Here is a 21,359-nt window from a genome sequence, read left to right as displayed (position 1 = left end):
AAAGACAGAGCAGTAAGAGTGCACTGAGTGCTAAAAAAAATACATTAATACGTGAAGTGAACATTTTTTGCTGCATTTCTCAGTTGCCTTAGTTGCAAGCATGTTTATCTCAACATACTTGAGATAAACATACAAGCACCTTGTTTTACGTGAGCCCACATAGATACTAAAGCAGGAAACGTGGGTTAACAAAGAAAGCTGTTAACCACTGACGTGATGCCTAAAATCAGCCCAACTAGCGTGAATAAATATGCTGAATTTGCTTCATAGTACGCCCCACAGGATGTGTCAGAGAGAAATTAAGACAAGCAAAAGAACACACACAATGGGAAGACTGGAAAACCATAACATCAGTGACACAGGAGCTCATGCAGGTCACAATCCAGCATTATTCATAGATTACTGCCCATAAAACAACAAACACGACCTTGACCTTGAGCACAATGTGGCTGAAGATCTATTAGGTGATCAGTCTGTGCAAGTTTCACTAAAATCTGGTGAGTAGTGATTTGTGTGAATGTGGAAAGACTCCCATGGCATAAGCTCATCAGACGTTCACCTGGATAAGCTAAAAAAAAAAGTGATGTTGCTAGAATAATATAAGTCTGAGGTGTTTGGGTCAGAAAGAAAAACATTTGTGAGACTTAAAACAAATGAAAAGATGCGGGAGGAGGTCATGACACCATCTTTCAAGGAAAAAATGTGATGGTTTCAGGGTTCTTTGGTGTTGCTGAAATGGAAGATTAGTACGGGATAAAGGGATACAGCAAGGACAGCTACTGGTCTGGTTTTCAACGCCATGCTATGCCATGTGGACGATGTTTGATGGAACTAACTTCCTCCTACAAAAAGGCCCAAAGCAAACCTCAAAAGTATGCAAGAACTAATTAGAGGAGACAGTCAGCTGGTATATGAATGTGTGGCCAGTGCCTTTACTAGATCTTAATTCCAGTTATAGTTTAGTTAGTCCAGTTATATATTATAAGTTATTATTTTGACTAAACTTTCCATTCAATTTGCAGCTCATTTGAGGAATAAAAGTAAGAGACTTAATGAAAAAGGTGAATTAAACTTTTGGGTATTAGTGTATAACATAAATCATTTATTTGGCCCCTGAAGGGATTAACACATTGATCACCATCTTAAAAAAACAAAAAAACCCTTTAAACTCTTGATCAAGCATTCTGTGAACGATGGGAAGTGGGATCATCTCCGCAATGGTCTTCGCTAATAAGTCCCATAGGTCCCTCCTACACTACTTGACCTTTGTCCACGTCCATTCAGTATTTATTCCAACACACTTTGCACTCTGCAGCCTTGTGCTGTTTGATTCTTGTTAACATAAACAGTTTGACTTCTGTGTGGATCTTATAGAGTGATATTGTTTCTGCATATTTTCTCTTTTTAACCCTTATTAACAAGGTTAGCCATCTGTTTTACAAAGTCGACCTATTCTTCTATGCACACACCGCGTACAATAATATCATCAGTCGGGTTTGTTGTCCTTGTTTTCAGCTGTGTGTCATTCCATCTTCTGAAAAAAAAAAAAAGGGGGCCTGAAACTGTGTGTAAATGCATCAACAATACGAAAACATCCAAATCAACTCAAATTTATAACTAAACATGCAGCTCACACAACAGTATTCAGACAGCTGCACATATATTTGTTTTTCAGACACTTTCTTGTCCTCTGTATATTTAATCTGAATTGCGCCACAACTCAGATGTGTGTGTGAGCTTGGACTTTAGGTGTTGAGACCAAAGTGTACTGCCACACAGGAAGTCAAACTAAATGAGCAGTTATGTGTCATTCCAGGATTATTAATGACAAGCAAGGGCAAATGCCGGTGGAGAAAATAAGGAGATTATGATCAAAAGCATCCCGTGTTATTTGTCAAACATGGTGCCGTTATTGTTATAACTTGGACAAGTAGGGGACCTGGCAGACCAGCACCTACTGATGATTTTAACTAATTAAGAAAGCGATAATATGAATATAGAGGTACACAGGAGTATTGTGTTGAGCCAAACTCAGCAAGACAAACAACAAAGCTTTTCAAGCTAAAAAGGTGGAACATCCCCACTTGGTCCAATCAACTGCAAAGATTTCGATCAAATTGGGTGTCTTCAACTTGCTGAAGATCTGAAAAAGACAGAGGGACTCCATGACAAGCTAGAGCTGACAACGGCTGGTCTGAACATCACCCCTGAGCATACGCAGTGTTGGGCGATGTCTGTGGGATACAGACGGGTACTGACTAATGGCGCAGACAGAAAGTTCACACCAAAACATCGATGGTGTAGTAGCTTATCCAGTACATCATTCTTCAGAATTCACAGCTTATTTCCCGTAAAAAGAAGACCTACTAGCTAACCACTGTGTGCAAATTTTAACCAAAATCTGACATAGAAGTAGCATGGACTCTTTTGAAAATGGAAAAGTGCCCATAAAAAACAACAAATGTGACCCTGACCTTGTGCAGATTTCAGGTGATGACCCACTGGGTGTAAGTTTGAGTAAATTCTGACAAATACTGTTGGATGAGTAACAATTCTTATGAACTGCAGACAGATGGACAGCAGGACAACTCATCAAGGCATAAGCTGATTGGTGCCTTGACCAGATGAGCTAAAAATGAAATTGCATTTTTCTTTACTTCGTGGTAATTGCCTAGCAACTTTTAAAGCTCTGAACTTGGAGCAACATGTAATGAAAGGATATGTCTTTTACACAAATACTCGCCCAAACCTACTAATTAAAGCCTTCAATAGAGCCTAAATGTGCTTAAATACAGAACTGTATAAAAAAAATGTCAAAATACTTCTGACTACAGTGACTTCAAGAGCTAAACTGGTAAAATCGCAGTATGAATTAAACCTAATGCCAGAAATCGTTGAAAAATATTCATAAGTCAGTGTAGCTGATCATTGGCTAATAATCAGTCCTGCTTTTTTTCACACTTACAATCTTAAACCCAACAGACTGAAAGACTGAGACAAAAATACCCCCACCCCTTCTACCCCACAATAAAGCAGCTCTCTCACTATTAGAGTATAATATCACAGGATCTAATTAGAATACTGTGTGTCTCCTTGTGCTTTGTTTACTGTCATGTGAGTCATTAATGTTCAGTTTGTACTCGGTTGATGATGCTCTTTGTTTTATTTTTAGTTTGTGCTGCGCACTGCGGACAATTAAGTTCCCAATAATATAATTTATTAAAGGCATACAAAACAAAGCTATAATAAAAATGCAACGATTGCAAGGTTTCGATTAACACGGTCCTAACAGGGTTCCCAGTGGTGAAGCGATGCCCTGCTAGAGTCGGCAGGAGCACACGAGCTGAACCATCTGCACTGAGCTGCAAATGTGGTAAACCTGCACATGGACTTAGTGGGTGGAAAAAAAAATCAATTTTGATAAATCCTCCTTAGTCACTACAAAATTACAAGACAAATCTGTTGAACAACATAATTATATATCATATGACAGTTGGGAGTCTGATCTGCTGTCTTACACGTACCATACCTTTGTACCTGAGCCTACACTGCCATCTGCTGCTTTATGATTTAAAATCACGCCAGAGGCCCTGCAGAGTGGGTGGGGTGATAGGTCATGTGTTGCATTCAAGTTCTATTGTAAAAACCTAACCTTCAAATTATTTATATATTAAATCCGTAAAGGACTAGCACCTCCTTTATTTACTACATTCGTATTTTGGAAAAACGACTTGGAGAGATTAAAAAGATCAGGAATGAGATTGTTTTCAAATGAAGAAAATATCCTTTAGCCAGCTTCCCAGTTCTGGAGCATCCTTCCCTTGTTTCATTGCCCGATGACCTCCCCTTTACCCTTAATCTAGAGGTTTTACACATCAGGATATATCAGCAAAGATGTGGTTTGACGGTCATTAGAACAGGTTCAGGGTCTTTTTTAGGGTAGCCCTGAAAGTAAGCTGTACACACAGAGATCACCCTCCCTGAGTTCTGATGTATACCCAATCATATTGGCCTGGAATGAGGCCTAAAGTGTAACAAAAACCACTCAGATCAGAAAAGAGAAACAAGGGTTACTGCTAGTAGATGTCCGAGGGTAAAAGAGGTTTTGTATGCTCCTCAAAGGGAATGAGTGGTTTCATTTACTTCAGTTTAAAATACAAATTTGTTTATCAAATGGCAAGAAATAACAGCTGTGCTTACCTGCAGAGTCACCCCTAAAGACCCATTTTAAGCCAAGAAAAACCCTGCAATGTAAATGTTCCCCCTTTGCTTTTACTATTTTTGCATTAAAAATAATGCTTGTACAATATTCTTGTTCAACAGTATCTACTATTTGCTGTTTGTATCATAAGTGTGTTTTTCTTTGCTCTGTTCTCTTAAGCTTTTTATCCTTGTTTCTCTTGGTTTCTCCAGTAATGGCTCTAAATGTTGTTCTTTTAAGTTTTATTGCTTTTAATGGCTGATTTAACATCTGGAACATTCAAAGTAATGTTGATAAATGATGTGAGTTGTCTCGGGAAAAAAGACCAAACAAATAAACTAATGTTTGTAAGTTTTGCATTTAAAGCTTTCATTAGGAAATAATTATTCAATATTGTAATAAATTGCATTTGGCGCTTTGCATATCAGGGGTGTAACCTCTTGTTGTGGTGAGGTTTTATTTCTTTGTTTTTATTCAACTCTTTACTTTTAATGGAATAAGGCACAGTTATTGAAAAATAGAGGGCAGTCAAGTGAAGTAAACATACCGATTCAGTGTCATTTGCCGCAGTGTAACACCATGACATGAATTTACTAGATCAATATCGATGATCAAGCGTGGCGCACCTGCAAAACACTTGTAAGCTTATGCTTGCTTCTCTCAGTCTGCCACTCTTACCAAATATGGGATACAAAAACATGGCTGGAAACACAAACTGAAACCATGATTCCTAAAACTGTTGGGATACTGCATAAAATTTCAATGTTAAAAAGGAATGGAATGATTTGAAAATCATTTGCAATAAAACAGAGGAAGAAATATCATGTGCTTAAAGTTAGAAAATGCACCATTTTATGAAAAAAATAAGGTCATTTTGAATTTGATGGCAGCAACATGTTACAAAAAAGTTTCGCTTCTTATACCAACAGTCGACAGGAATGCTTCCATTCTTCTCTGATATCAGATTCTAGCTGCTCTGCGGTCCTGGGTTTTCTTTGTGGAGTTTTTCATTTCACAGTGCACCAAATGTATTCAGTTGGTGAAAGCTCTGGCCTGCAGGCAGCAGCTGCTCGCTTCTATTCTGAAGCCATGCTGTTGTAATAGATGCAGTATGGGGTTTAACATTGTCTTGCTGAAATATACAAGGCGTTCTCCGAACACGTTGTCTGGATAGCAGCAGAACTGACGGTAAGCTCCCAGATGTTTAAGCTGCCAGTTGCATCAGCACTACTGCATACCCACACGATCAGACATGCGAGCTTTTGAGTTAAGTGCTGATAACAGGCCGGGTCGTCCCTCCCTTTTTAGTCTGGAGGATGTGACGTCTGTGTTTTCCAAAACGAATTTAAAAATTTGACCCATCTGACCACAGGACAGTTTTCCACTTTGCCTCAGCCCATTTTAAATGAGCTTTGGCCCAGAGAAGATGGATCACGTTTGGCTTCTTTTTTCATGTTAAAGCTTTCACTTCCGTTTGTGGATGGCACGGTAAACTGTGTTCACAGACGATGATTTCCTGAGCCCGTGCAGTAATTTCCATGCCAGAATTATTCCTGTTTGTAATCCAGTGCTGCCTGAGGGGCCAAAAATCACAAGGACAGAGATTTCTCCAGATTCTCTGAATATTTTGATGATGATACGTAGGCCTAATATAAGTGATGAGATTAAATCTTCACATTGAGAAACATTATTCTAAATTGTTAGAATTTGTAGACACAGGTTTTTGAAGATTGATGAACCTCTGCTCATCTTTACTCCTGAGAAATTCTCTAAGATGCTGCTTTCACACCCAATCATGTTACTGACTTGTTGCCAGTGAACATAACTGGTTGTAAAATGTTCCCCCTGTAGTTACATTTCCAGCCTTTCATTTCTCCCTTTCCCAACTTTTTCAAGATGTGTTGCTGGCTGCTATTAAATTATTTTAAAAATTTAATATTTGTCATGAAATAGTAAAATGTCTCACTTTAAACATTTGATATGTTTTCTATGTTCTGCTGTGAAATCATTCTGATTTGACTTCTTGGGAATTGGAACTGTAGTTTCCTGATATTCCTCAATTAGAAAAGCACTGACTGGACTCTCACTATACCACCAACAATAAGCAATGACATACTGTGTTTTCTTACCTTAAATCAGGTATTTTTTTTGTTATTAGTTTAGTAGGATTCAGATCCAAACCCAGTCTGTCAGTTTATGAGATCTGGGCCTATGTTTGAATGCTGTAGGTGAAGATACTCATATTTAGTCAACAATAACAACAACAATAACAATATTAATATTAATGAGAATAATAATAATAATAGGGGGGTTGTATTCAGTCTCTGGAGAATTTCAACCCATCTGCTGCTCACTTTTTCAAACAGCACTTGAATGCAGCTGATCTAATCTGGTCTAATCTGGGCAGCAGCATCACCAGATGAGCAATAACATCTGTGGATACCAGCTTTCCCGTTCAAGTGAAATTAACGCGTTGCTGTCGTTTTCTGGAAGAAAATGTCGATAACAACTTGCCAGAAGGTTACTCTTATATCATGCTCTGTTCTCTGTGTTTCTCTCTTTCTGCCCAGGATGCTTTTGCCCAGAGCGAAACAGGAGATGGGGCAGCCTGAGGGTAAGACGGCTTATCAGATCATCATCCATCCCCATCCTGCTCCATCTCCAGTGTTTTATGTGTCAGTGCTGCTGTTGTTAATGCCAGCTGTTACTCAGTACAGACCATGCCAGGCACAGAGGCCCTATCCTTCATAGTCCACACAAGTTAGCTGAAATCTTACACTGTACAGCGAGTTAAAAAAAAAAAAAACTGCATTCACCATATTTTGAAGAACAAATAATTTGGTTGTTAAAACCCATTTGAATCAGTTTGACCATTTATCTAAATCTGAAACAAGTGATGTGTTTTTGTACGTTTCCCATCGTGTTAAGCATGAGCGGCTGTGTTTACAGAGACAGGTGTGCATTGACTCCAACAGACAGCGCCTTTTCAAAACTTCTCATTGAAGCAGTTAAAAAACATTCACAAGAAACACAGTATGTGACTTATTTGTTATTTGACTTTAGCCTGATATCAGTTTCACACAGTCACGAGCAAACACCCAGAGGTGCTGTCAAAACGGATCAGTCATCACAGCAGGGGCATCTTATCAGATATAAACTGGTAGTGATTTCACACTAGACCATAAACAACTGGAATTTTCAAATCTAATAAGAGGAAAATTGGTGACCTTATACGAAATGTGAACATACTACAGTCAAAAATAGAAAGCTACTGTGGATTGCACGTTATTCTTAGATATTATTTATATTATTATTATTTAGAGAACAAGGAATGTGGTTAGTGATTTGGTTTTAGACATTGGGGCACAGTTTGCTTTGCTTTTCTTACACATTTTCACAGCCTAATAACTACAACTTGCTTTAGGTTCACTGACTGTCTTCAGCTAAAAGCAGCAATGGGTGGTTACAAAATTTACCCAAACAGTAACCAATGCTGGCCAACAAACAACCCAAGGAGACTAAATATTTCAAAATGTTCCCAGGCAGATATTGACATGGCAGTTTTCCAGACTACTCTCTGTGCTGTGTTTCGCCTAACTGCTGTAACTGAGCCAATTTATGCCTGCTAGCAACCACTGACTGTATAAAACAGTACAGTCTGTGCTAGCACACGAATATAAAGCTGCAAACTTTCCACACAGTTTCTTACCTTATTAATCCAAACAGAGACCCTCTCTCTTCTTTACAGCCACATTTAAATGTGCCCAGTGTTAGGGGACGCAAACATTTAGCTGTTAGCTAGTTTTTTCAGTGTGTTGTGGCCAGTTTTCACCTCTGACAGGTGAGACCAGAGCATGCTAACATCCTCATTTTCTTGGAACCAGATGTGCGCGCGCGCGCGCGTGTGTGTGTACCTTCTCACTTTGCAATTTTTTTTCCGCAGGCCGATTTTAACGAGCGTCCCAGTCACATCTTCCACTTGTAGTGCTAGTTAACTCCCAGATGGGAGCAGCAGCGAGCTTGATTTGACATAAATGCTGAAACATGCTGAGCATAAGCATCAGCAGGTCTGTGTTCCTGCACAGAGGAGTGTCAACATTCTCGAAACAGGCTTCTGAAAAAGCAATAACTATAAATAAAAACAAATCCAAATGTAGGCATTTCATTTTACCCAGGGCTTTCCTGACTGCTTTGACCTTCTTATGTTTTTGACATTGTTCTCAAATATTGATCTGATCCCCATGAATCTCTTCACTTTATTTGTTACAAATTGGATCTCTTTTATGAATAATAGTTAATATAGAGGAAAAAGTGTTCCCAAATGGGCTGGACCATCCAGTGGGCATCATAGGAATGTGTCCATGGGTCCATGCACAGTTAGGGGCCAATCTAAGAGGCATTAGACATTATCATTATAAAACACTGAAATGTTCTGGCTGCGTTATCTAATTACTAAAGAAAAAAAGAACGAAGCCTAACTATGAAAAAAGACACATTTTATGGATAAATGTTATCAAATTAATCCAGAGAATGATAGCATTTAAATAATCGTTAAGTAAAATCTAATTAAAGATACTAAAAGTTTAATGGCTGAGGATACATTCCCCGTGATATGTTTTCGGGGGAAAATTGCTTTATTGATTCTTATTAATTGAATAAAGACTATTTTTGCAGTTGGACCTGGGTTCTACCCTCCCGCCATGCACAAGCTATCAGTGCCAGAAGACCCAGAACAGTGGGACGTGGACCCTTCGTTTTCAATGACACACAGTTTGGAGGCAATGGCAAAGGTAAAAGGCATCAGACGAGGCAAAAAGTACAACCTGATGACTCAAGTGATACCCTTATATGGCTTTGGGATCCTTCTTTACATCCTTTACATTATACATAAGGTAATTTTAATTTCTAGAGCTTCTATATACTATTTGTTATTAACTTCATGCAGAGCTATAGTATGGTAAATGTAACTGTATACTCAATTAATCTAATTATAATCATGTTTATGTTCACAGCTGACATGTAGGGGGAAGGCTAATAAACCAGGGAAGAACTCTGCAGTAACCGTGGGAACCAGGAAGAACACAATAAGTAAGAGAACTACGAGAAATGTAAAATCATTTTCTTCTTCTTAAGATTGAGGGGGATACGTTTTTTGACGTGTCCAAGTGTGCATTGTGTTTAGTGAATTATATTTTAACATCAAAACAATGTTGTCCCGTGTAAATTGTGTAGTCACTGCTAATGAGCTTGCCAGGCTGCAGGAGAGACTTCTCCAAACTGAAGAGATGATGGAGAGGATTGTGTCCAGGAGGAACAATAGTTCTGGGAGGTGAGACTTATTTATTCATTTATTTTTATCTGCTTGTGTTTTACTTCCAGTAGCACCACAACAACAAAGAAACTGTGATGAATTAACTAAGTAAAGACAAATAAAGAAGAAGTAGTCATAAAATACATTTGTATGTATTTGTTTTATAGAGCGATATACACAGGCAGGGTTACTTTACTTCACTCTGTGCTGCTCTCTAGTGGTAGACGAAGGAGGAGTAAAACCACCACGTCAAAAAAGGAGGAGAAATTACTCAGGCAGCTGAGACAGATCACACAGCTTATTCAAGAGAGCCGATTGGAGGGAGCCTCCCCAGAGATGGAGGCCGAGGAGGTCCCATACGGTGCAGACTGGGAAGGTGCATCTGAAATGTCGAACTGCTCCCATTTTTTGCACAATTTGCATTTGCTCAAGTTGTTACAGCCGTGAAATGAAGTGCATTTTAAATTTGAGATCAAATCTAATCTCTATCAAATCCTCACAATAAAAATCTGATGAAGTCTCTTTGAACACCAATGCAGGTTACCCAGAGGAGACCTACCCAGAGTATGATGAACCCTGCCTCAGACGTGGGTTTAAGACGGTTAAACTAGAGGAACCCCCCACACAGCCCACCGCTGAGGCCCTAGCAGAGAGGATGGAGCAAGAGGAGGAAGAGGTTATGGCAAGGAAACTTTCCATAGTGCGAGAGGAAGAGGAAGAGGAAGAAGATGAGGAGGAGGAGGACATAGAAGCACAAGATGATGAGGATGAAGAGGAAGAGGAAGAAGAGGAGGGACTAGAAGAAGCTATGGGAGTAGAGGAAGACATAGATGAGGAAGAGGAGGAGGAGGAGGAGGCAGAGAAAAGGCAGTTGCTCCGTCCTCCATCATCCCAGCCGGGTCCTGAAAGAACGACAACAAGAATTGGTTTGGAGGCGAAGAAAGAGCTGCAGTGTAACAATAGCGGGAAGAAGCAAATCAGCTTCAGCGAGCACAAGGATGTCTTCCACTACCCTAAAGAGGACACTTACGAGGATGGCCAAGAGGACAAGGAAGATCAGATGGAGGAGGAGGACGAGGACACAGAAGTGGAAGAAGAGGAGGAAGCTGATGAAGATGACCCAGTGATGGAGGCAGAGAGCCTGCAGTTCAGCTGTGATGGCAGTTCAAATCCAGAGGAGGAAGCAGAGGAGGATATAGAAGGCAATATTTTAATGTCAGCAAACGTGGAGGGGGAGGGTCGAATCTATGCAGACACACCCAAGGAAGTCGGGGTGAGCGGCCTGAGGATGCGGAACAGGAGGGAGACATAAGGACTTTTCCTGCTTCTCAAATGCGTTTGAAAACAGACAGTGAACTCAGACTTGTGTTACTATTACTTCCTTATATGTTTAAACCATAAAATCCAAACTAAACAGAGGCATGCAGTTATGTTCTTAAGTGATACTTTTGTACAAATAAATGTTTCCCTTTACCACAAGCACCTCAGATGACTGCAATGCATTTTGTTTTCTATTTACATTCACATTTCCAGAACAATTACACCCCTATGAAAGATTTAAAGGGGATAATGGTACTTTTTCATTCAGAATTTCACGGTTTCTTCTTTTAAAACCTATTCAGTACATTTGCAATATGTTAAACGCTACACTCAATGTGTTAACCTGTTATAATTTTAAAAGCTGTCCACATCCACGGTGTTCACCCTCACAGCTGTTTTCACTTCTTTGCCTGATTAAACCACTTTTTAGGTCAGCGGAGATCTGTATAACAGTGCTCACCCAAATGTTCAGTCAGTCAGGTTAATTTAATCATCTGTGTGGGTGTGAAAAGCCTTTAATTTAAAGAACTGAAGGGCAAGTCTCAATTAAATCTTGATCTTGGCACCTGAAACATTTTGTTTCGCACAGTGTGAAGCTTTCTATCTAAGTGTGTGTTTAGTTTCCACTGCATGTTTCCAGAATGAGAGTGTGCTTAATGACAAACATGGAGACGCACAGATGACAATGGGTCCAAGTATCATCCTGATACTAACAGCAGTCAGGGTGTCGTTACCTAGGCTGTAGAGGTCTGTCCATCCCTCCATGGATATGCCTCCCCAGACCATCACTGACGCACCACCAAACCAGTCATGCTGAATGATGCTACAGACATAATTACAGACAGGGCCAGGTTCGAAAAGGGGCAGCCAGCTGCCGTGACCTGTTGGTGATGAGGGGAAAAAGAGAGCAAAGCACACAAAAATTGAGTACATGATACAAGATTCAGTCATTTTACGATGTTTTATTTGTATTGACTGCACCTGTTTATGCATAATTGGGTCACTCTACTTTTCAGTTCCATCAGTAAAAATGCTAAATTTGGGGATTTTTTCTTAAAACAACTTTGTTAACTCATTCACTGCCATTGACGTCTATAGCCGTCAATTGCAGTGAATGAGTCAATGGGTTTAACTCATTCACTGCCAATGGCTGGCAGTGAATGAGTTAACATAAACTTCAAAAGACAATGTAGCAGGAAATCTCAGCAAGTATTTGGGGTTTTTAAATGTTTTTACTAATGTGTTTGATGATTTACAATGAAATATTTGGTGTGTACTCAGAGGTTTTATGGTTAGAGTATCTAATCCAGGTTGATTAGAATAAAAGTTGGTCCAATAAAGCAAGATCATTAGAAGAAACTCAACATCATTTATTGATATACACAATTCAATTATGGTATTTGCCAATTAGACTCTGATGGCCCTTTACAGCAAAATTAATGAAAGATGAGCAGTGCGACTTAAGGTATGCCGAAGACAGCAAGCAGAAAGATGATTGGACGACAACGTTTTACGGTACGGGAAGGTGGAAGTGATGTAATGAATAGCAGTCAGACACCTGAGGAAGCAGACAGATGAGTGAATGCAGATATTCCTTCTTGAACTTACACCTGAGCTTTATCACACACCTGGATTTGTAACCAGAAAAGTAAAGTATTGTAACAGTGTTTATTTCTTTGTGTAATAAAGACACATGACCATGTTCTATGATCGCTGTACTAACTTCTGAAACATCTGGATTCTTGAGGAAACAGAAATCATATTTTGGAGTATTTTTATGTAATTTTATTTCTTTTTTCCATGAACAAAGGACTGTGTACCACCAAAGTAAATTGTACACCATTTACTGTACATTACAATGACAGCACTAAAAACAAAGTGACAGAACCTCTGGCTCTTGGACACATGTATGAAAAGCAGACTTTACAGCAAGAGTATCAACAGTTTTAAAATAGAAATTTGAAATAGTTAGAACACAGTTGAGTACAAGAATAGCACATTTGATAAAGATTTGCTCAGAACCCACAGTAACAATAGTGGAGATTATTCGTCACCTCCATTCAGCATTTTTTTTTTAATGGTCGTAAAATACAAAATACCGTCATATATTTGAGAAAGGATACTGCCCCATAAGGAGCAAGAGGAATAATAGTTTGAGTAAAAATATGAACAGCAATAAACTACGTGATGTAGAAACTTACTGCCAGTCAGATGAGGAATGTATCATACTCCATCTCAGTGAAGCACAGAGCTAATTTAATACATAAAGCAAAAGATGGAAGATGCATCGAAGCTATTCACATTGTACGAGTATGTCTGTTGGCAGTAAGTCAATTTCTGTTCGGTACATTTTCCAAGCAGAGATCAGAAGATACCAGCACAATCTTAGTGTCACGGCTGGGCAGCTGGTGTGTTTAAGGTATGGACCCAAAAAGCGGACGTGAGAGAACTGAACTAAAGTTAAACAAAAGGCGAGCTTTCATTTGGGCTGACACAAGAATCAAAGGCGAGAGGAGGACTACATAAACATAAATAAAGAAAAAAACTTAACTCGACAGCTAAGACTATAACTTTGACTAAGACTGACATGGGGGAAGATAGGCAGACGACCTGACAACGAACAGTAAGAGACAAAAGACTTAAATGTGCACATGAGGTGATGAGGGGCAGTGGAGACACGTGAGGAAACAGGTGACTAGAATGAACATAATGATGCCACAGGAAAATGTAAACCTAAATACAACGGGCATGGAAACGAGACTTTCAAAATAAACAGAAAACATGACGAGACGCAGACATGACAACATGAAGGACTAAAACAAAGGTGCCAAAACACAGGGGGGAATCTACTAAACAATGAACAATAACAGCAACCTAGCATAATAGAAATTAACTAGATAAGCTTAACTAGAACATAAAAACAGTGAAACTAAAAACACTGAGCCAGGACCGTGACACTTAGGCCTGAGTACCTCAGATATCTGCTATATATCTGTTGCCTGATTTACAGTATTATGTAAATAAATAGCCATCTATTTAGTGCAACATGTTCTGGACCCTAAATATAATTTTAAGTTAAAATCTTAAGATGCACACTTATTATTATCTTCTGAATGTTGTGCAACCTCAGGCATTGTTTTTCAGTCGAAATGAACTTTCATTAAAGAAAAAAAAATTCTAAGTAGCTACAGAGAAATCCTCTCGGTGTATGTGAGGAAAGCAAAAAACGCAAAGACCAATTCAAGCTCAGCTCCTTTTACGGCCAAGGTGTAACACTGGAATTAGTCTTCAAAGGCACAATAAAGTATGTACAGCTATAGCTCATCCACCACAGACTTCAAAGTAAAGTGCACCATCATCCTACACATTCACGTATATGACACTGTGACACAATATTGTATATGATACACAGCACTGTGTAACATGCCTTTCCCCTTTTCATACCTCTAATTTTTTTTTTGTTTTTACTGTGGATACAAGTGATCTTCCTCTCATGACATTTAATGTGCTTGCAGTTCCGTGGAACGATTACAGCAGAATTTGTTGCAAATGACAGCAGAGAACATAAAATGTGCAGGTAATAAATATGTCAATAAAATAAATACATTGTGACATGCATGTTATTATTAATTCAGTAAGTATATAAGCAGTATCCATGCTCGAGGAAGCGTGTGACTTTGTGTTGGTAGACTACATAAACCCAGTCAACTTTTTTTTTAAACTTACTGATGTATAACGGTTAGTTATAGTTCACAGATAAAGAAATGTTAAATTACTAGAACTACTACATAAAGAAACATATTTATAATGCCAGTGCAGTACAAAATGACTATAGTTATCAAAACAAATGAATCTGATTTGGAAAGTGGATTACTCTTTGTGCTTGTTTTCTTCCACTGACAAACACCATCCTGAGGTCCCACCCCACCCCCACACACATACGTACACATAAGTTAAGTCCCATAAAGCATTTCAGGATATGTGGGACTTCCAAGGTAACGGGTGATCTCAAATCAGCGATACATAAGCAGCCCTTGTTGAGACAACAGGAGGAGTTGTTATCCACTGAACTTCAGGCTGGAGTCTATTCACAAGCTAACTTGCTGTCAAAGCTGGAGAGGGCAATAGCAAAGGCTTGCAGGGCACACATTGGGTAGTTATAGTCCATGGTGAACACATCTTCTGCCACACGGCCAAACTGCATCACAATATAGTCAGCTGCAGAGGGGAAAACAAGTAGGAAACAGATTATGTCTAAGCTGATTTGAAACATTTCCCCTTTTTACTGTTTCTTCACAAAACTCATAAGTACCTATTTCTTTATAGCAATATTAATACAGATAACTGACAAAATAAGCTGTATGATGTAAAGTATAGTGTAAAATAATCTGCCCCTCAGCAACAGTTCCACTAACTTTCTGTAGTTTCTCTTTGGCTGCTTTTTCACTCATTTTCAATCCAGTTTTTGTTCCTTTCTTTGGAACTATGAAAAAAGTCAAATATAACACAGTATGATGGGCAAAAAATTGTATTTTATGCCAGCAAGTGAAGCAGTGTGGGATCGTCTCAACAGAGAACAGAACAAAAGGCATCCAACATTCAAAGAAGAGCTTTGAGAGTCCTTCAAGAAACCTGGAAAACTATTCCTGAACACTCCTGAAAGAAATTCTAAATCTGTCTGACAAGTACCTATATGTAAAATAATACTGTCTAATTTAATAGCATCCACAGTATCAGGTTATGTGGCTGTCTCAAACAGTCATTGGGTAAAACAAGATTATAAAACAGAAACAGACCTTAGTCTTTAGCCTTTGTTTAGTATTTAGAAATGTTATGTGTGGACGAAAGCTTACGGTCATTGTCGTGAATAATTTGGAAATTCTTAACGGAAGCCTGAGTGACTCTGCCGTGGAAGTTGAGCACGTAGGACTGTGTGTCATCGTTCCACACAGGCGTCTTGTTGTGAAGTTCAATCACGCTCTCTGTGTTCTTGTTCTGCCACCTGGCCAGCAGTGACTCATGATCCTGTAATGAAGAAGAATAGAACAGCCTTGGACATGGACACCATATGTATCGGATCGATTAAATAAGTATTAGAAGAGGCTGAACTGGTCAGAGCAGCTGCGACTACTGAGAAATTGGCCAACACATACATTTCGTGGCCGAATAGAAACTCTCTCGTGGTCCATGTTCATTCCAGGAATGATGACACTCATTTTTCGAGGCCCTTTAAATCCTAAGACATTGGTTTCCTACATTTAAAAAAGAGAATTAAAAAAGATAAACAGATCACCTCTCAATGCCCTTTCTTAAACAAATGTTATCCTAAGGTGGATTACTGAATGTTATTTCTGGATGCAGTTACATAAAGCTGTACTTTTCAAAGCCTTAGCTTTAGCTAATATTTGTCGTTTTGCTCACTGCCATCGTAGGACGACCGGCTGACGTCCATGTCATTTCATTTTTGACCTATTTTTAAACCATGACCTGGCAAAATGTAGCTCATTTAGTTAACCTTTATTTAACCATGACGCTCTTTTTCAAGGGAGACATGGCCACATCTCAATTTTAAACACTGCATCTGAATTTTTGCAGTGCGTTGTACTGTCATGTATGAGGTTGTTGTGGGAGGTTTTTCAGATCATATAAGTACATTTCTCATGAAAACAGATGATCAGTTACTATGCTGACAGTTAAGATATTTGCTAACTATGGCTATTTTAATTTCCTGTTTATGTAGCTACTTAGAGCTTGAATCACAGCTTGTGCTGCAAATAAAGGATGCACAGTGGTTGTCTGCTGCCAGGGCTTAGACAGGGAGGACAGAGCTGCTCCATTCACAATTCTGCTGCAACTTTTTTTCCATTTCTGCCTAATGCAGTTTTAAACAGGTTACTGGAAAAATGCATTATTTTAAATCAGTAGTATTACAGCATATTTCTAACAAAATCTAAATAATAATAATAATGCTGTATCTTTTCAGCAACGTGAAAACACAAGTATAGTCAAGTATAGTCTAGCATTTTAATGAACTCACATAGCAAATGGCTGCTAGCTCTTGACGCAAGTTGCTAGCTTCGAGGCTGGTGGTGCTCTTCATAGGGTTCAGACCGTTGTCATATACAGTGAACTTAGTTCCCATGAGGTTTGATCTGCAAACAAAACATTACACATTAAGGAATATAATGACTCTCTAAAACAAACACCGGCGGTGGGGCTCAAACTACCTGCGTAAATTAGCAGTTTTGCTATAATCTGGCATGTTTACATGTTATATTTTTCATAATACTTATGCCCACTAACATGCGCTATGTTAGTGTGCATGTGCTAAATATATAAAAAACAAATAACTGGAAATAACAGGTATCCAGGTTTAATTACATAATGAAAACAGATCGCATGGTTTGACACTTGAGTTTTGAAATATGACCTGAGCTCCTTTGCAACAATTGTCACTGGTGTAAAACTTGTGTTTTTGTGCTCTCCCTGGAGTATAACTCCCTTTATCATCTCATTTAGTTTCAACTGAAACCACACCTTACAAAATGAATTATGTTGAATTCAGTAAGACTTAAGGTAGCGAATGAGATCATAAAATCGTCAAGGTGTTCACAGATAAAATCACAAGTGGAGTGATTTTTCCAGAGCCTTCTACATACTGTCTGTGGATACAAACTGAAAGGGAAATAAAAGCAGAGTACAGTGTTTGCAAACCACTGCATGCTTTTGACTTCATGCCCCTCCAAATATAATTGTGTTCCACTCGAGTTCGTCCTTGTTGGCTGGATTTTGGCAGGTGGGTGGTCCAATCTAAATCCCGACAGACAAGGCAAGTGGCTAGTGCTCTGTCTTTAAGCAAGTTCTTACATGAGGTAAACACTGGCTGAAAAGTTGACAAAATATGGCATACAACATCCTTGACTCGATTCCCAGCGAGAGCACCTTTGCTTAATTTCATACCACCTTCTCCCTCCCTACCCCACTCGATCTTTTTTTCTCATACCACATTTACTTTCATATGTTGCACTCGCTTTTCGCTTAGAAACCTTTTTCTATAAAATGAGGAATTAGAAAACATATTCTCCGCTGTACTGTAGCGCTGATGTTTGATGTATTGTGCTGTTCAATCAATCATTAATTAGTTCTTACACTTTTTAGACTGTCAGTCATTAGTTCTTGCACTGCACACCAGTAAATGGCAATAAAGACAGAATCTGCAGGAAAATTTGTCCAACTATACTCAATTCCAGCTATGAAATAACCATTTATCTAATATTGGAGAACAACATTTGCATTTCTCGGTTATACTCGTCCAGTGTATTTTAAACAACTTTGACTTGACACCTACCTGTGCGGTGTAGGTGGTGCCATTTAGAAATGCTTCTTAAAAGCCACATGTTTAGCCGTCTCATTTAGATATCTCATTTAGGCCAAGGACTGATGAAAGGTCACTGTTCGTTCCAATTTAGACCGCCATCATTCAAGCAGGACAGTGCAAAGCTTTGAGCGGTACATCGACCAGTGGTCCAAAGACTAAAAGGTTGCACAAGCCCATATTTGATTAAACTCTAGAGGGGCTTCCATGGAGCCTTGAAGCTGTTTCTAATGATTATGTCAATCATGTTTTGTTTTGGTTTGTTTTTAAAAAAATACAATTAGATTAGAAATAGTAGTTCGAGCACAAAAGTTAAATAAGAAATCCAACACTTAGCATAATTACTCAGATTATGTATTCTGATCTGGAAGAAATTATTCATCAGTTAAAGTCTTGCACTTCTTTACTTGACAACATCCCCAACAAACTCTTCAAATCTGTGTCTCGTTGTTTTACAAATCATATTATCAATAGCTCTCTCCAGACTGGAATTTTCCCTGTTTCACTCAGATGTGCTGTAATCACACTGCTACTCAGCAAGAACAACTTAGAGTCATTGGTAATGATTATGGAGGCATTTCTAATCTTTCATTCCTCAAAATATTTAAAAAAAAATGTTTACAAACAACCGGATGAATGCCTTTCAAATCACAGCATTTATGATGAGTACCAATCAGGGTTCAGATCTAATCATAGCACAGAAGCAGCTCCTGCTAAAGTCATCAATGACCTGCAGATCAATAGTGACTCACAGAGAGTTGCAGTTTTACTTCTGCTTGATCTCACTGCTGCTTTTGACACTGCTGATCGTGACATTTTAATTTAAAGGCTGAATGACTCAGTTAGTTTACCAGGTCAAGTTCTTGATTTGCTATCATCATACCAAAAGAGGATCTAGATGTGTTCTTATGTTCTTATGTTCTTATGTTCTTTCTTGGTACTATCATAAAGAATCATAATATTATCTTGAAATTCTTATACAGATGATACATAGTTTTACCCATTATCGTCAAAAAATATGTTCATATTTATCATCCCTTCCTCTGAAGCACAATGAGCGAGTCAGAAACCTTGGCAACATTTTGGACAGTGATCTCAGGTTTAATAAAAACATCAATAAGGTTAGTAAGAACTGCTTTTCTTATGTTAGAAAAGTTAGAGGATTCTTATCTCAAAGGGAAATTGGTCCATGCTTTCATAGAAATTAGTTTAGATTATTGTGGTGCTCCATTTGCAGGACTCTCACAAATAATCAGTAGGCCGACTCTCGTCGTATTCAAAATGCAGCAACAGAGTCCTTACAGGTACGCACAAATTTGACCAAGCAGTGTTGAAGTCACTTCATAGACTCCCAGTGCAATACAGAATTACCTGTAAAAGCTTTTTATTAGTTCATAAAGCTCTTAGTAGTTTGGCCCCTTGAGTACATCTCTGACTTGCTCACTGTTTATAACCCAGTCAGATCTCTCAGGTCATCAGGTCCAGAATTTTTAAATGTTCAGATGTAAGTATGCTGAGGGAGTGTTTGGTTACTGTGGTCCTGTTCTTTGGAACAAGCTGCTCACACAGACCTACACTTAATAGCTGTGTGTGTTTTTTAAAGATTTATTTTCACTACCTTAAGGTATTGTACCTTTTTAAATGCGCTTCTTTCTTCTGTGTTAAGCACATTGACTTTAGATATAATGAAATGTGCCATATAGATTAATATTGCCAATGCCATATCTAATTCCTAATGTAAGCTGCTAAAGTGTTTAATACAACAAAGCCACTGAGGACTTACCTCAGTTTGCCAATAAAACTCTCTCCACCTCGAGACAGATCAGTTGGATCAATGGAGATGAGGTAATTTGATGTTTTACTCTTTTTCCTCTTTCTCCCAGCTAACAGGAACACCTGTTACCAAACCATATTGTCAAACACCTACAGACAATCAACATGGTTTGATACCACAAAGCTGCATTATTTGAATATATAAGTTAGATTAGAGTCCAGATGTTAACAACTTACTGTAAAAAGATTCCCTGACAGATATCTTGTGTAATATGTTTTTAAACCTTAAAGACTCGTCTCACCTTCTTGCCATCCTCTCTCTCCAGGTGGAGATAGTAGGTCGGATACATGCCTCTGTCCATGCCCTTTTTGTCCCTGGTGATTCTGCACTTCACTCTGACCCCCTGCGGTGCTGGGCGCAGAGAAAACTCCTCAAGGTCATCAACATCAATGGCAGGTTCACTGACTGGTGGAGTGGGTGCTGAGGCCACCTCCTGTAGGATCAAATATGGCAAGAGCCCTCGTGAAATGGTGGACTGATGAGCATTAAAGCAGAGTAATGAGTCTGGAAATCAAATTGTCCACTGGGATTAAGAATGAGCACACTGTGTCTAAAATAAGAACCTGAAGCAGAGACAGAACATTGAAATGACTGAAGGGAAAAAATTAGAGTGGAAAGAAGAGCAAAGAGAAATTATGTTATCAAAAGGGGAAAGAGACAGCAAAGGCTGGGAAGTCCATAACTGTGTGTTTCATTCTGTGCTTTTCTACCTAGTTATACTTTTACTGCATTCGCAGTGTGTTTGCACTTAAAAAGGAAGTCATTGCCAATCAGACGCTTTCCAGATGGTATAACATATGGAATCAACATCTAATGCTACTGTTCAGTTTTGACTAGACCCCCTCTTTCCTGAACTCCTCCATATATGCTGCAGATGCAAATTTCTATTTTTAACTCCATAAGACATTTTGCCACTGATACTCAGTACAATTCTTGTGTACTTTGGGATACCTCAATCTTTTCTCCTTGTTTCCCTTCCATAAGAATGGCTTCTTGAAAGCCACATATCCACTGAGACTATTTCTGATGATGGTTCAGTGAACAAAAAGTGGATCAACTAAAGGGCCAGATGTATCTCTGTCCTGTGACATGCCTTTTCTGTTTTTCCCCCCATATCTTAAAGACGTGACATTTCAGAATTGGATCTTTGCTAAGTTGTCTTTTATGTGTGAATACAACACTGGTTAATCCCTTGAGTTTTATGCTTGAATGATTCATAGGCCAGGCTTAAACGGCTCAACAAAAAAGGGAAAAAAAACCTCTGATAATGGTCAGGTACAAGGACTGTACAGAACATTAGCAAAAAGCAGTTAATATC

The 21,359-nt window shown here is 38.8% G+C and overlaps 2 protein-coding genes and 1 long non-coding RNA gene across 5 annotated transcripts in view; 1 reads left to right on the top strand and 2 right to left on the bottom strand.

Annotated features, from left to right (window-relative positions):
• Positions 1 to 8,331, bottom strand: part of LOC113022258 (uncharacterized) — a 136,472-nt gene extending 128,141 nt beyond the window's left edge. Inside the window, exon 1 of the long non-coding RNA XR_003272409.1 lies at positions 7,911 to 8,331. This is a non-coding gene — a long non-coding RNA (uncharacterized LOC113022258). The remainder of the gene's footprint in view (positions 1 to 7,910) is intronic.
• On the top strand, positions 6,568 to 10,994 carry ric3a (RIC3 acetylcholine receptor chaperone a). The gene is made up of 6 exons (XM_026167396.1): positions 6,568 to 6,815; positions 8,876 to 9,093; positions 9,214 to 9,289; positions 9,434 to 9,530; positions 9,731 to 9,888; positions 10,052 to 10,994. Exons 1-6 carry the CDS (start codon positions 6,698 to 6,700, stop codon positions 10,822 to 10,824), a joined length of 1,440 nt encoding a protein of 479 aa, XP_026023181.1. The 5' UTR covers positions 6,568 to 6,697; the 3' UTR covers positions 10,825 to 10,994.
• A 1,608-nt stretch (positions 10,995 to 12,602) lies between these two features.
• tub (TUB bipartite transcription factor) overlaps positions 12,603 to 21,359 on the bottom strand; it is a 57,849-nt gene continuing 49,092 nt past the window's right edge. For all 3 annotated transcript variants that reach the window (XM_026167365.1, XM_026167375.1, XM_026167384.1), the window contains exons 7-12: positions 20,283 to 20,474; positions 19,991 to 20,103; positions 16,870 to 16,984; positions 15,986 to 16,084; positions 15,686 to 15,857; positions 12,603 to 15,050 (exon numbers count right to left, since the gene is read on the bottom strand). In XM_026167365.1, the coding sequence (XP_026023150.1) occupies positions 14,917 to 15,050; positions 15,686 to 15,857; positions 15,986 to 16,084; positions 16,870 to 16,984; positions 19,991 to 20,103; positions 20,283 to 20,474 (825 nt within the window). In that variant the 3' untranslated portion in view covers positions 12,603 to 14,916. The remainder of the gene's footprint in view (positions 15,051 to 15,685; positions 15,858 to 15,985; positions 16,085 to 16,869; positions 16,985 to 19,990; positions 20,104 to 20,282; positions 20,475 to 21,359) is intronic.

Source organism: Astatotilapia calliptera, chromosome 1 (genome assembly GCF_900246225.1).
Source record: "Astatotilapia calliptera chromosome 1, fAstCal1.2, whole genome shotgun sequence".
NCBI lineage: Eukaryota > Metazoa > Chordata > Actinopteri > Cichliformes > Cichlidae > Astatotilapia > Astatotilapia calliptera.
Note: the sequence above shows the minus strand (reverse complement) of the source record. Positions and strands in the feature narration are given on the sequence as shown.

Bases quoted from the DNA above. Each gene is read 5' to 3' on its own strand.
- ric3a (XM_026167396.1), top strand. From the start codon at position 6,698: ATGTCGATAACAACTTGCCAGAAGGTTACTCTTATATCATGCTCTGTT. The intron at 9,290-9,433 runs GTAAGAGAACTA...TAAATTGTGTAG, and splicing joins AACCAGGAAGAACACAATAA to TCACTGCTAATGAGCTTGCC. The intron at 9,889-10,051 runs GTGCATCTGAAA...ACACCAATGCAG, and splicing joins ATACGGTGCAGACTGGGAAG to GTTACCCAGAGGAGACCTAC.